We start from the raw sequence: 15657 nt of genomic DNA, 5'->3' as shown, positions 1-15657 counted from the left end.
CGAAACACGCCGAAACTAAAACAACACACCCCAATTTTATTTCAATGGTAGAGTTTTAGAAGAATGATTTGTATTTATTGAATTAGCTTCAAAGGCAAAAGTAGTTGAACTAACATAAAAAGTAATCCTAATCTGCGCAATTTTTTTAGCCGCACAAATGTTCCGTTTATTGGCGATCTGAATTTGTTAATCATAATAAAAACGGTACATAAAAACCGCTGCAGCAATGACCAGGTTTGTAAAGCGCATATTTACACCAGTAGAGCGAAAGCTGCCACGAATATTGAGATACTAAGAAATTTCTTGGAATTGAGTTACATATTCGATCAAAACTATTGACCCCCTGCAGTCTGTATTCACCAATTGTCTAAATAAACCCATTTTGAAAACAAAGTATACAAAATTAAATTTTTCAGGTTTGTTTTGTCAGGATTTTAGTGAACCAACGCTTATATTATAATACAAACTTTATAATATATATTATATTATACCTGTTTTTTTTTTAAAGACTAACACATTCTGTTGCTTTTTGTGTTGCGTTTTTTTGTGGCAAATTTCTGTAGAACCTAGTTTCTGATTTTCGCTTTTAAATAGCATGCATTGTGTCCGACTAGTTATGCACCGTCAATGCTGCCTTTTTTGCGGTACAGGTACAGTCAAGTCTTGTGGTGAAGTGGTTAGTAAATGTGACTCTTATGCACCTGGTTCGATTCATGTCTTAGATTGTATAGCCTTTTCACTGCTAATTTGAGTATTTCAGTTTTATTTTGTTAATCACGTACGCACCTATCTGTATTTACATTTGCGATAAGATTTTTTTCCCGTTAAATTTGCAATAAGACTTTTTCCGGGTACAAGACTTTTTTTCCGGTAAATAACTTCACAGGAAAAAATCACTGACTTCGCAATGAATTCAAGTTTCTTAGCGTCTCCTGCACATTTAGTCTAGAAGTAAGGAATACGTCTGGGATGGAAAAATCCTGGGTTCGAATCTGAATAGACCTGTTGTTTTTCAATAGGAAATTTTTTGCTTCGAATGAAATTGTCTCCCTCATATTTTTCTGCTTGTTTTGTTGGCTTAGTTGCCACATCTTATAATCAATTTTTTTGTTGCTGTAAACATATTTCATTGAAGTTGCTTTTAATGCTTAAGCATTTTAACAATACAGACGAATCAAAATTTGATTTTCACTTTGGTAGTAATTTCACCAACCCGAATTGTTAAATTTTTGCTTTTTTAATTTCGTTTTTTTTTTCTATCGATTTAATGGCCTCCTTTGCGTCGTTAAAAGACCGAAACATTTTTTTTGTGTGTTCAAATGTTCTGAAGGAAAAGTGAAGTTTTATAAGTTTTTTTTTCGTGTTGTAGGGTTTCTGCTCACGTATTTTCGGCTTCGTTACCGCATGGCAATTATAACTTCAAATTCAATCAACCATCCGGTGCATCTGGCGTAGAGGTAACGAAATTGTTTGAGACAGCAGAGACTGATGGTTTCAATCCGGACGGGACCTATTTTTTTGTTAACTAAAGTCCTTGTGGTTGTTCTGACTATCGTCCGTCTGTTTATTGTTGTCGGCTTAGTTACCGTAGCACAATTTTTTTCTGAAGATTCAGCTTTTTTCAAGGTTGCAATAACACCCATGTTTGAGACCAAACAGTTCGGTTGTTCGATTCCAGTCGAGCCCTGTGTTTTTTTGCAAACTCGAAATCTTCGCTAATTTAGATTATTATCTGTCTGGTGACTTTCGTCGGTTTAAGTCCGCCGAAAAATTATTTTTTCAAATATTCGGCTTCTTTCTATCGTTCCAAAAACAACGTGTTTAGATTGCAATGGTTCAGGTATTTTGTTATTGGATATTTTGGGCTTCTGCATTTTTTAATGAAAAAAGATATTATTTAAAAAAATTTGTTTTTTATCGATTGATTCCCCGTGTTTTTTATCGATTGATTTTAATCATAGTCATTCATTTGTGTATCTCAAGTGGTGCGAAGCTCAGTTTTCGTTTATCATAAATTACAGCCTTTTTGCATGTAGCATAGCAGTGCATATAAATTATAGTGTTAGTTTTTCATAAAATATAGAGCAATTCACGCAGTCATGCATAATATCAAGAAAAACTGATATGATAGTAAATTATTTCAAAGAAGCCAGTAATCTTATTTGGCAAGAGAAGTTTGCTGAGCTTGTGCTTGCAAGCAGTCAAATTTTTCCTTGTCTATAGAAAATTTTTCTATTTTCAGTTTTTGTGTTAAGCTTCAGCATCTGCGAGCAGCTTCTATTCTCTTAGACATTGCTTGTATGTAGCTTATGATTGTACGTGCAAGCGTCAAAGAACTTAATTGTTCTGACTTTAGAAGTGCGAAATATTTACGCTTGGTGTGGTTTTTTTATTCAGCCAATTTTGAATTCTTATACCATCTGAAAAATATTTTAGTCTTGAGCTTAAATTTGAAATTTTATTTCACCTGTGATTAATTTTTTGTAAAATGATGGGGATTTGAAAATTGCTAATTTTGCCAATTTGCGACAATTAACAGGCGATTTTTTGCGTTCTTATAACACGCGTAAGTGGTGGATTAATGCGTTCCAAATTGAGTTGAGGCAAGTCATTTGATCGCATTATTTTGAAACAAGACGTTAAATACTTCCCTTCTTTGTGCACATTAGCGTGTGAGGATATAAAATGAAGAAAAATCGAAAAAAAAATTTGCCCTTTTTTGATTATTTTGTCAATTTTTTAACCAAAAGATTTTGAATTGACCTTAAAAAGCAGTCTTGTTTGTATTTTCCAATTTGATCGAGTTATCTCTCCGTATGGTTTACAAATAAGAGCAAGACTGCTTGTATCAGGGTAAAGCCTTAAGTTTTACGACTGCATTTCAAGTTCCCTGGAGTACTGTTCTCTTCAGGCAATTTTCAAAAAGTTCAAAAATTATTGTTTTTTGTTAATTTTTGAAAATCATCACCCGACACGCTATACGAAGTACAAAATTAATTATTTAGCATGTATTAAAGTTTTAAATATACCAAATATCTTTACTTGAAATGGAGCGATTTCTAGGACGGATCAAATCTCAGCTTGCGCGTTAAAAGCACGAAATACATCGCGCGCTAATAATCCCAAATTGGCATTCTTTCAACTTTTTTAATCTTTTAAAAAAGTATCGCACCTAAAATATCCACAGCACCTTTCAGCTGATATTTTAAAATGTCTGGCCGAAATTGTTTGCAAAAAAGTTGATGTTTGTCTGGAGAAAAAACACATCGAGCACAAATGTTCTGTCACTTTCTTCGAAATTCGGGACAAAAAAGAAGATTTATCTTTCGCGCTAGATGGTTACTTTTCATCTCATATCTTTTATAGAGTTTCATCACGTATTATTTTTGCTTACTATACGTGATGGGTCAAAGCTTTGAAAAAAATTGGAACCAAAATAAGGAAAGAATAAACACAGAAATGGTTGGTCATCAGACACAACCCCGACTTGTAATGACATGAACCGAACATTGATCGCAGCACAAAAACTCAAAAAACTACAAAAATTGTACGTAAATGTACAATTAGGCGTAACTAGACGTGTACGCAATGAATTGCCAGCGTTCTGGATCAAATGCTCTAGAGAATAATCTTATATCTTTCAGTTAACTGTTTGAAATAAAATTAAATTTCTCAAAATTACAATTTGACAATTTGATTTCCTAATTGGCGTTGCATGCAAAGTTCAAAATCATTCGACTTCAAGTTTTTCAAAGCGCGTTGTCACATGGAGTTTGTTAATAAAACTGATAGTTTTCGAAGTTGAGTTGTAGTCATTTCTATAAATTTTTATCATGAGATTTTTTTTTGATAGTATTTTTTATCTTAACGGTTCCTGTTAGTATTCCCCTTCTGTTCATAAAAATCATTTTTACGTAAGCGTTTTAATGCTCCGTGCACGAATATTCATGTTCTTGGTGATTTTTTTCTTCAGACTAATTTCGACCTTTAAGCTAGTATTTTTTTTGACGGGAATTTCTTAAATCCAAAAGAGACAATATTAACCACAAGATCTGAATTATATATTTTTTAAATTTTAAATATTTAGAAATTTCTAGATGGTGATTTTTAGTTTCAAAACTACTGGCTTTCTGACAAAACAAAAGTAATTTAGATTGCTGCACCGATCACAGAAAATTTTAGAAAAAAGTAGCTTGAACATTTAAAGTAAAAGAAAAAGAACTTAAGAACGTGTTATTATTAACTGCTGCGAGGCTTTTGGTACTTTTTTGAGATATGCATTTCTTGCCGACCGGCATCGATATTTTTACTATTTTTGATGGGGGAATGCGAGCCGAAAAAAGCAGTTTTTGATCAAAACTTTCCAAAAAATGCCTAAAATTGCCTTTTTGGCAGTGTTTTGAAAAGTTCGCCTGGCGCAGAAAGTTTGGTCATAATAGGGTCCTTATAATAATTTTTTGAAAACAAATACCTCCTCCCCCGCGACGAGAAAATCTTTTATCCGACCCTGCTGAGCCTAAATTTACTTGTTTATTTTTACTTTTGACCAATTTTAGCACTATTTCAAGAGTTTGAAGTTTGCTAATTCGGCCAAAATTAGGGCTGAATATATTTTTTGATTTTTCTTTCGTTTTCTCAAAAACTGCCCCTCAAATATGAGTTTTTGGTTTCAATGAACTGAACTGTTTTGAAAAGCTACCCTGCATAAGTGGCTACGACCAATATTTTTTTTGCACATAAACTTATGGCCCTCGGTGATTTTTGCTCGTTTTATTGAATCTTTTCGAATTTTCTCGAAAAATACCTCTCAAATCCGATATTGTGGGCCCAAGGAGATAACGGGTATAAGAAAGCTCCAGAGCATTATCGGACACTAACAAAAAGTTTTATACACGAAGTTATCACCCTCTGGAAAAATCAAATTTTTGATTTTCTGAACGTTTTTTTTTTAAATTTTTGAATATTCTCAGAAACTACTCTGCTATAGCTGAGATTTTGGGTTCAATTCTGAAAACGGGTTACGAAAAGCTCTTTTGCTCTTGCGAATACGCCCAATTTTTTTGACTTCCAAATGTTTTGGCCCTCGGAAAAGTACAAATTTAGATTTTGTGACAGTTTTTTTTCGAAGGTTTTGACTTTTCTCGAAAATTGCCCTCCCAAATCTGAATGTTTGGGTTCAATCGAACTTTTAGGTTGCGTGAGTTTCCTCTGCATAAACTGCTACGCCCTATTTTTTCACACAAAATGCTATGAGTCTCGGAAATGTTGAATTTTTCATTTTTTGACCGTTTTTTGGACTTTTCTCGCTAACTATCCTGCCAAAAGTGATATCATAGTCTTAGTCAAAACAGCAGTTGTTAAACTACCTGTATAATTGACTGAGCCCAGTAGCTTCTAGAAAAAACGATATGGTCTTCAAACATGTCAAGGTTTTGAATCGTTGACAATTTTTTGGAAACTGATTGACTTTACGCCAAAACTGCCGGTCCAATTCTCAGGTTGTGATCAATCGAGCAACCCGGCTTTGGAAAGCTTCTCTGCTTCAGCAGCCAAAACCAGCTGTTTGCAGAATCAATTAATGGATTTTAGAAAATCTTTTGAACGTTTTTTAGAACTTTGGACCATTTTTTGGAAACTGTTTGAAGTTCCTTATAATTTACACAAACAAATCAGATGAAAATTTCCATTGAAAGAACAGATTGCGATAATTGTTTCTGCAGAAGCCTCGATTCTTCAATTTTCTTGTAAGAGAAGTTTATCTCCTTGGAAAAATTGATAATCCTAAAATTTCTTACTCTTACTTATTTTAGTAGAGAAACAACTAAGGTTTCAGGCAAAGTCCAATGTTTGAAATCACACTTTTCGTGCTGCATGAGTATAGCACATTCATTCAATATCAAACATGTACCTCCAGCTTCAGCTGGGCCCGTAGTTGTTTTTATCGAGACATACGATAATTTGGTTTCAATTTTGGTTCACCTAGTTTTTTTATCATCTAGAATTTTTTTGACTTTTTCAATGTTTATGTTGCATCGTAAGTGGTGCAATGCTCCGCTTTGCCTCTGTGTCTTATTTGTACGTTATGACCTGTCATACGTTATTATATGTTATAACCTTCCTTTTTTTGTAAACTTCATCATTTTTCGAACGAAAATTACTCCATAGATGTTAAGGTCAGTCGGAACTTTCAAGGTGTCACCCTGATACGAACAGTCTCCGTAAGCTAAATATCATCACAATCGGAGAATGTAAACAGAAGTTTTCGTTCAGTACGTTTTAACATGTGCGCGTAAAACGAAAAAAAAAACGACCGAGTTAGATTGTATCGCATCGTTATATGGCCAAATAAAATAACAAAGATTCATTTTTGAAACGTTAATTTGTATTTTTTGCAACTACAGCCAATAAGCATCTGTAAATTTTTGATGCCGAGATGGCTATGCGAATATTCACTCCGAAGTTTCAATGAAGCCCCTTTTTGCAATATTTTATCAACTAACGATAACTGACTATTATTTTAGAATAAGAAAATGCTTAGAAATTTCGGCTGGTCTATAAAACACAATTTAACCTTGAAATAGTGCCAAAAATAATATATTTATCCAAAGTAAACCCTGATTTCTATCTAAGTCATAAACAACAGAGCGGGATGCTTGCGTCCTGTGTTCGTTGAGACTTCCACTATGTTCTTGAGACCCGACTTTGGCGCGACATCTTTCAACGGCAGTGCCATTAAACGTTCTAACTCGTTCATATCATTTTGAGTCATTTGACTGAACGTAGAGTTATAAGTGCTTTCTCCCCACTGATTATCGCCCCTCCAGCTGGTTATGTTTCTGTACAGTTTCGGACGTTCGTCTCTTTCCGCCAAATCAGTGCTCTGTACTTTTCTACCCTGCAGCTCTAATTTGGGTCTCCGAGAACTCTCGAGGAGTTGCATGTCAGAACGTGATGGCAGCGGACCCCCTGCGGCTCCGAAGGTACCCGAAATCTGTTTCTCGGTCTCTTCGTCGAATTTGTTTCCATAACTCAAATTGTAATCATCTTCATCCTTTTTCTTCAGTTTTTCGTCAAAAAGATCAGCCACTGATTCATATCTGCGCAAGCGAAACAATTGTTTGTCTCAAACAAGTAGGAAATGCCGAGTAGGGAAAATGCAATTGTATCATTAAAAAGAAGCTCTGAAGCTCTATATTCAAGTAACATCAAAAAAGCTAAACAGGATTATAGAGTAAATTTCTAAAATTTTGAGGCTACTTCTTTTGCGACACTCGGTCAATAAGTTTTTGAGCTCAAAGTGCTCGTTATGTAGCAGGTTAGTGTTCTTATATCCTTAACGATGTGATTAGTTCCTCATAAGGTTTGCGGATGCTTCCATGAATACCATTGGGATATACCTTATAGATTCCAATTTTGCGACTCAGTCTTAACGCATTGTTTATAACAAAGTAATGACAAATTGGAACAAACCGAATAGCTGGGTCGTTTTCCACCCATCGCACCATATTTCCATCTCTATCGACCATTGCCACAGTATGTCTCTGTGTCAGTCTCCGTCTGGGAGATCTCTGGCTACCCATCACAGTAGGCGAATCATTCAATGCCTTTTCCCCTCTGGATGATGTATGTCCATGTATGTCCAGATTTAGTCCACCAGGGGCCATGAAGTTGTTCGTCTCTGCAAACAATGATATGTTTTTGGAGCTGTATTTAAAGATCCCATTTACTACAAATTTACGCACAAAAGCAGTCAGGATATCCACAGCCATCAATGCTGATATATTCTGGGCGACATTGAAAACGCAACAGCAATTTTTCAATGAGCTAAAAAATGTTTTAATATGATTTAATATGAATGATATGAGATTTTGCAAACACCATGTGCGTGCCGTGATAGATAGCAGCAATATCTGCCAATTTGCCTGAAAATTATATCGTGTTGACCAAAAATGCGAATCATACAATTTTCATTTATCGAAAAATGCTAATCATACACTTTTCATGTAATTCCAAAAGTACAGAAAATTGCATAAAAGATCTATGGTTAGTGATTTTTCATATATGAAAGTTGTATGGTTAGTATTTTCCCATTAACCAAAACAAAATTTTGTTTGAGTTTAAATTCTTAAAAAATTTAGAATGTTTTTGTGACCGAACTCAAGTGACAAAAACCATGGATTACTCAAAACTAGATTCACCAAAGGTTTGATCGTTTTGCATTTACAATGCATTGGAAACGATCTGAAAGGCAATAGAGTTTTCTTACACAAGTCATCTACTGGAAGCATTAAACTTTTAAACTTTGGCAAAACTTTTCAAGATGAATATTTTTAAAATTCGATTTTTTAAATTATCAAAAATTGATCAAGGCATGCATAAACATGGCATGTAAAAAACAGTTTTTAGCGGTTTTGAAAAAATTATGAGACGAAAAGGAAGAAAAATCCAATATTAGTGTATTCAGTATTACGTTATTCACTCAAAAAAGTAAACTTTGCATGCAAAATATATTTTTTTAATTGTTTGTTTGAAAAAAATATTCGATTTGCGGTTAAAAGAAGAACAAAAGAAATTCGGGGCTATTTTAAAACAATTTGGAGAAGTTTTTGTTGTCGTCATCAGAAAAACGATAGTTATTCAGTTTCCATACATGGTTGTATAATTGGCCTTTGTTCTGACAAAACGCTTTTCTTATTTTGAAAATGCTAAAACAAGAAAATTTGATAAAACCATTTTAGCAAAATGTATGCAATTTGTGTGATTAGTACTTTTTCTAGACTTAGTTTATGGAATTGTATGAGTAGCATTTTCGGTCTATGAAGATCAACCCGGGAAACTGGAGAAAAAAAAATTGGTCTAAAATAGTGTAAAAGAATGGCCTCTATTTTACCTAATTCATTTGCCTGAACTAAGGTTAGTACTTTGATTCATTCACAGTTCTGGAAAATCATGGACTTTTTGAGTTCAATAAAAAAAAATTGTTAAATCATTTTGGCTTTTCCGGTTTAAATTCAAGCGAAATTTGCTGTCAAGCTTGCAGGGAAACTCGAATTTCGTAAAGACTCAAATGTAGAACGGTTGCTGGAATGTGATCAAAACTGCTTCAAAGGCGTTATTATTTAAGAGTTTACGGTTTTTTCAACTTTTTGAACTTCGAAAAAAGGTTTAGCAACTCTCATAATGATGCGTTTGTGAGTCGCCAAGTATACTGGAGAAAAAACTAACGCAACTAGAGAAATTGAAGACAAAAATTGAGAGAAAGTTTTTGAAAAGATAAAAATTAATTGGTTGCTACTATTATGTTTTTTGCCCTTTATAAAGATATACCTAGTTTAAAATTAATTTTTTTTTTGCTAGAATTAGACTTACATAGCAGTAATGAATGGCAATTAAGTGCTTGAATTGACAAAATAATAAACGGTTACGTGAAATCTTAAAAAAAATCTAAAAATCAACTAAAACAAGCTCATTTTTTAAAACTCTTTTTGAAAGTTTTTTAAGCATGTTTTGCAAAATTTCTAGCGGATCAACGAAATGTGATTTGAAGAACATCTTTCAAAGAATGAAATGAAAATTTTCAGTACTTATTGTTTTTTTTCAGATTAAAGTGTACGAGTTTTGTTCCTTTAATGTACGGCGTTCACTACACTAGTGGAAAAAATTAAGAGCAAATTTCGGACTAGCTCTCTAAAACGGTTGTTTTCGATATTAATTTTAGACAACCTTTCCATAGAAATTTGTTTGGTTGCGTCACTTTGTTTCTCCAGTATACATGACAGACACAAAGCACTAATTTCCGATTGTAGTTCCCAATTCCTGTATGGTTAAGCAACTTCTTTTCTTTCTACCATATAAGTTTAAGCCTTATCATGATTAATTATTGTGTTGCAGAGTTGAAAGTTGATATATTTGGAAGAATTAGATCTACATAACAGTAATGAATGGCAATTAAGCGCTTGAATTGACAAAATTATAAAAAGTTACGTGAAATTTTGCGCTATTTCAGTGTACCTTTTACCTAATCACCTTGTGCTACTTTAACCTACTTTCCCAATTAACTTGTCACAGTCTACCCTACGCTCTTTATAAAACAAACTGACCCTATGTCTTTGAAGAAAGCCGTAAAAAAACTTCGAATAGATATCAAAACACAATGAACTTCGATCAAAAAAATTGCCGCATGTGAATAAAAACTCGAAGCAATATAAATTAACTCGTTCAAAACTAAAGTCTGATCAAGAACGAGAAAAACGCATCAGTCTAATTTGCAACCACAACGCGTTGCAGGTGTTTCTTGAATTAGCAAAACTCGTATCACGCTAAGTCGGTATAGCTTAGTAATAATGATGAAGGTGCTTTAGAATTAGAAACTGAATGTGCTATAGAATTGAAAACTTAAAATCGAGGAGAAATCAGTTTTTAAAGTCAAATTTTCACTGAAGTTCGAAAATAACTAAAGGTTTGACTATTGAATCATAAAAAACGAGTAGACCCGTACCAGGCCAGGAGGCTACGGGGTCGGGGTGAGGGTAAGAGAATTTTTTTTTTCGAATTTTGTCTTTATCACCTCCCTAATCTCAGACCTGTGGTACATATGAAACCTCGAAAAAAATTTTTTTTTTTTGTTTTTGGAAAATCAATGTAAAATTTCAAAATTTTAGTAGCCCAGGAACAAGTAAATAGAACCATGACTGCCTTGAAATAGGGCAATGAAATCAAAGCTCCATCCCTCTACACCATTTTTTCTTCTTACAATTCTTTCGATTGGCTCCACAATGTTAATGGAAACAATAAATTTCGGTTGGTTCGGTCTACTGCTTCCCCTATGTAGCTTTTCAGAAATAGTAGAAAACGTCGTCCATCTTTCCACTAAAGAACTCATCTAGCTGATCGCTGATCACCAAACGCAATGGTAACCTTGTCAAATGTTACAAACTTATTGCGGGAACATGTCGTACTCCTAAATTAGGCTCATGGTTGTCTTTGTATACTCATTTCAAACCAAATTTGTTAATATTGCGGCTGCACGGTTGAGTCTGATGAAAATCTCATTTATCTGAAAATGCATTAATGCCAATTGAACATAGATTGTTTTTAATTGATAGAACTGAACTGCGTTTAGCACGCTTTAAGAATGCCATCCCAAAGCCATAAGCCTCGGTTTAACTAAAGAGCATTCACATGCTCTAAACTATTTTGTTCTGCTGTTCGCAAAAATTCTGCCGTTCACCGGGACTTGCTGCTTTTTTTTGTATCTTGCCTCAACTTCTGAACAAAAATTCGCGCGTACGATTGGCCATAGATGACTTCGTGGCTGCGATGAGCACAAGAAGATATCAGATCATCGCCAAATATCATAGCTGTCAACTTGCGTTTGTGGGAGGGCATTTTGAGTACTTCTATTGTTCGCTTGCAACTTTCGCCTCATGCTTTTTTGGTATATTCGTGGCATCAACTGTAGGAGCGCGACGATTGTGTTGTCATAATCATCGAGAAGTTTTCTTCTTTTGAATAATAAAATAGATATATTGAAACAATTTTAGCATTCATCTTAGTCTAAATTTATGAAAATTGCTACTCAAACTCAGATAATTGTGATAATCTACAATCTGCAGGTAAAATGCTAACAAGCGTCCTACTTGCATTTAGCTTGAAATTGCGTCTCGATTCAACCCTCATTTCTGGTTTTAAGTAAATTAACATAAGCAGGTTAAAAAATTTGGAACACAGGTTTAAAGGCTATAGGGCAATTTGGTAGAAGAAATGATGGAATAGGGTAATATGCCCTGATACCAAATTATAAACAAGCAACTAAGGTCATAGCAACAGTACGATAATCACAATTTGATAGGAGACGTTTTTTTAAATCAAAATTTTTTACAAGTTTATAGAAATCCTTTTTTCATACTCAATTCGGTATACATTTTTTTTATCTGCGCAAAAAAAGAGAATTTCCGCGCCGATACTGGTACATTGTAGTAATTTGTTCGACGGGTGACCTGTCTAATATAAATGTACCCGCAAATGAATTTGAGTCTCCTAAAAAAAATTCAGCCTTTTTTCCGCAATGGCAACATCAAAATTTGTACCAATTTCGAATGAGGAACTTTTTTACATGAGGTGTCAGAACGAAGCATTTGTGTATCATTTGTATCTATAGAATCAGGGAAAGATCTAGAATTTTCTGTGACGGATTCTCAAAAATGTGGCGGATTCTCAAAAATTTTGTTGACCATTTTTCTTAGGTTGTACAAATATGTTTTCCGAGCTTTTCCAATGCACTAAAAAAGATTCTGTTTTGGGCCAAATTTTCTGCGCCGCCGTCAAAATTTTGAAAAACAGGCGTTTTTAGGCATTTTTTGTAAAGTTTTGACCAAAAATTTTTTTTAGGCATTTTTTGGAAAGTTTTGACCAAAAAATTGCGTTTTTCAGCGCGCGCTCGCCCCTAAAAATTAGCTTAAATTGGCTCCAAAGGCGCCTTTAGACAATTTTAGGCTCCTCCAGCCAAAATTGATATCTCAAAATAGTACAAAGGTGGAATTCAGATAAGTAGAAGCAGTTTTATAATTAGTCGCAAACCTGAGCTTGGCATACAATTATAACGGACGGACAATGAGTATAGATGACAAGAATTAAAAACTTAAAATCGAGGAGAAATCAATTTTTAAAGTCAAATTTTAAATGAAGTTCGAAAATAACTAAAGGTTTGACTATTGAATCTTAAAAAACGAGTAGACCCGTACCAGGCCAGGAGGCTACGGCGTCGGGTGAGGGTAAGAGAATTTTTTTTTCGAATTTTGTCTTTATCACCTCCCTAATCTCAGACCTGTGGTACATATGAAACCTCGAAAAAAAACTTTTTTTGTTTTTGGAAAATCAGTGGAAAATTTCAAAATTTTAGTAGCCCAGGAACAAGTAAATAGAACCATGACTGCCTTGAAATAGGGCAATGAAATCAAAGCTCCATCCCTCTACACCATTTTTTCTTCTTACAATTCTTTCGATTGGCTCCACAATGTTAATGGAAACAATAAATTTCGGTTGGTTCGGTCTACTGCTTCCCCTATGTAGCTTTTCAGAAATAGTAGAAAACGTCGTCCATCTTTCCACTAAAGAACTCATCTAGCTGATCGCTGATCACCAAACGCAATGGTAACTTTGTCAAATGTTACAAACTTATTGCGGGAACATGTCGTACTCCTAAATTAGGCTCATGGTTGTCTTTGTATACTCATTTCAAACCAAATTTGTTAATATTGCGGCTGCACGGTTGAGTATGATGAAAATCTCATTTATCTGAAAATGCATTAATGCCAATTGAACATAGATTGTTTTTAATTGATAGAACTGAACTGCGTTTAGCACGCTTTAAGAATGCCATCCCAAAGCCATAAGCCTCGGTTTAACTAAAGAGCATTCACATGCTCTAAACTATTTTGTTCTGCTGTTCGCAAAAATTCTTCCGTTCACCGGGACTTGCTGCTTTTTTTGTATCTTGCCTCAACTTCTGAACAAAAATTCGCGCGTACGATTGGCCATAGATGACTTCGTGGCTGCGATGAGCACAAGAAGATATCAGATCATCGCCAAATATCATAGCTGTCAACTTGCGTTTGTGGGAGGGCATTTTGAGTACTTCTATTGTTCGCTTGCAACTTTCGCCTCATGCTTTTTTGGTATATTCGTGGCATCAACTGTAGGAGCGCGACGATTGTGTTGTCATAATCATCGAGAAGTTTTCTTCTTTTGAATAATAAAATAGATATATTGAAACAATTTTAGCATTCATCTTAGTCTAAATTTATGAAAATTGCTACTCAAACTCAGATAATTGTGATAATCTACAATCTGCAGGTAAAATGCTAACAAGCGTCCTACTTGCATTTAGCTTGAAATTGCGTCTCGATTCAACCCTCATTTCTGGTTTTAAGTAAATTAACATAAGCAGGTTAAAAAATTTGGAACACAGGTTTAAAGGCTATAGGGCAATTTGGTAGAAGAAATGATGGAATAGGGTAATATGCCCTGATACCAAATTATAAACAAGCAACTAAGGTCATAGCAACAGTACGATAATCACAATTTGATAGGAGACGTTTTTTTAAATCAAAATTTTTTACAAGTTTATAGAAATCCTTTTTTCATACTCAATTCGGTATACATTTTTTTTATCTGCGCAAAAAAAGAGAATTTCCGCGCCGATACTGGTACATTGTAGTAATTTGTTCGACGGGTGACCTGTCTAATATAAATGTACCCGCAAATGAATTTGAGTCTCCTAAAAAAAATTCAGCCTTTTTTCCGCAATGGCAACATCAAAATTTGTACCAATTTCGAATGAGGATCATTTTTACATGAGGTGTGAGAACGAAGCATTTGTGTATCATTTGTATCTATAGAATCAGGGAAAGATCTAGAATTTTCTGTGACGGATTCTCAAAAATGTGGCGGATTCTCAAAAATTTTGTTGACCATTTTTCTTAGGTTGTACAAATATGTTTTCCGAGCTTTTCCAATGCACTAAAAAAGATTCTGTTTTGGGCCAAATTTTCTGCGCCGCCGTCAAAATTTTGAAAAACAGGCATTTTTAGGCATTTTTTGGAAAGTTTTGACCAAAAGTTTTTTTTAGGCATTTTTTGGAAAGTTTTGACCAAAAAATTGCGTTTTTCAGCGCGCGCTCGCCCCTAAAAATTAGCTTAAATTGGCTCCAAAGGCGCCTTTAGACAATTTTAGGCTCCTCCAGCCAAAATTGATATCTCAAAATAGTACAAAGGTGGAATTCAGATAAGTAGAAGCAGTTTTATAATTAGTCGCAAACCTGAGCTTGGCATACAATTATAACGGACGGACAATGAGTATAGATGACAAGAATTAAAAACTTAAAATCGAGGAGAAATCAATTTTTAAAGTCAAATTTTAAATGAAGTTCGAAAATAACTAAAGGTTTGACTATTGAATCATAAAAAACGAGTAGACCCGTACCAGGCCAGGAGGCTACGGCGTCGGGGTGAGGGTAAGAGAATTTTTTTTTCGAATTTTGTCTTTATCACCTCCCTAATCTCAGACCTGTGGTACATATGAAACCTCGAAAAAAAACTTTTTTTGTTTTTGGAAAATCAGTGGAAAATTTCAAAATTTTAGTAGCCCAGGAACAAGTAAATAGAACCATGACTGCCTTGAAATAGGGCAATGAAATCAAAGCTCCATCCCTCTACACCATTTTTTCTTCTTACAATTCTTTCGATTGGCTCCACAATGTTAATGGAAACAATAAATTTCGGTTGGTTCGGTCTACTGCTTCCCCTATGTAGCTTTTCAGAAATAGTAGAAAACGTCGTCCATCTTTCCACTAAAGAACTCATCTAGCTGATCGCTGATCACCAAACGCAATGGTAACCTTGTCAAATGTTACAAACTTATTGCGGGAACATGTCGTACTCCTAAATTAGGCTCATGGTTGTCTTTGTATACTCATTTCAAACCAAATTTGTTAATATTGCGGCTGCACGGTTGAGTATGATGAAAATCTCATTTATCTGAAAATGCATTAATGCCAATTGAACATAGATTGTTTTTAATTGATAGAACTGAACTGCGTTTAGCACGCTTTAAGAATGCCATCCCAAAGCCATAAGCCTCGGTTTAACTAAAGAGCAT

The 15657-nt window shown here is 34.5% G+C and overlaps 1 protein-coding gene across 1 annotated transcript in view; it reads right to left on the bottom strand.

The window, feature by feature from the left end:
* Positions 1–6360: 6360 nt before the first annotated feature.
* Positions 6361–15657, bottom strand: part of LOC134846038 (uncharacterized) — a 46550-nt gene continuing 37253 nt past the window's right edge. The window contains exons 4-5 of the mRNA XM_063863211.1: positions 7471–7678; positions 6361–7097 (exon numbers count right to left, since the gene is read on the bottom strand). Coding sequence (XP_063719281.1) covers positions 6626–7097; positions 7471–7678 — 680 coding nt within the window. The 3' untranslated portion in view covers positions 6361–6625. The remainder of the gene's footprint in view (positions 7098–7470; positions 7679–15657) is intronic.

The sequence above is a fragment of the Symsagittifera roscoffensis genome, chromosome 5 (genome assembly GCF_963678635.1).
Source record: "Symsagittifera roscoffensis chromosome 5, txSymRosc1.1, whole genome shotgun sequence".
NCBI lineage: Eukaryota > Metazoa > Xenacoelomorpha > Acoela > Convolutidae > Symsagittifera > Symsagittifera roscoffensis.
Note: the sequence above shows the minus strand (reverse complement) of the source record. Positions and strands in the feature narration are given on the sequence as shown.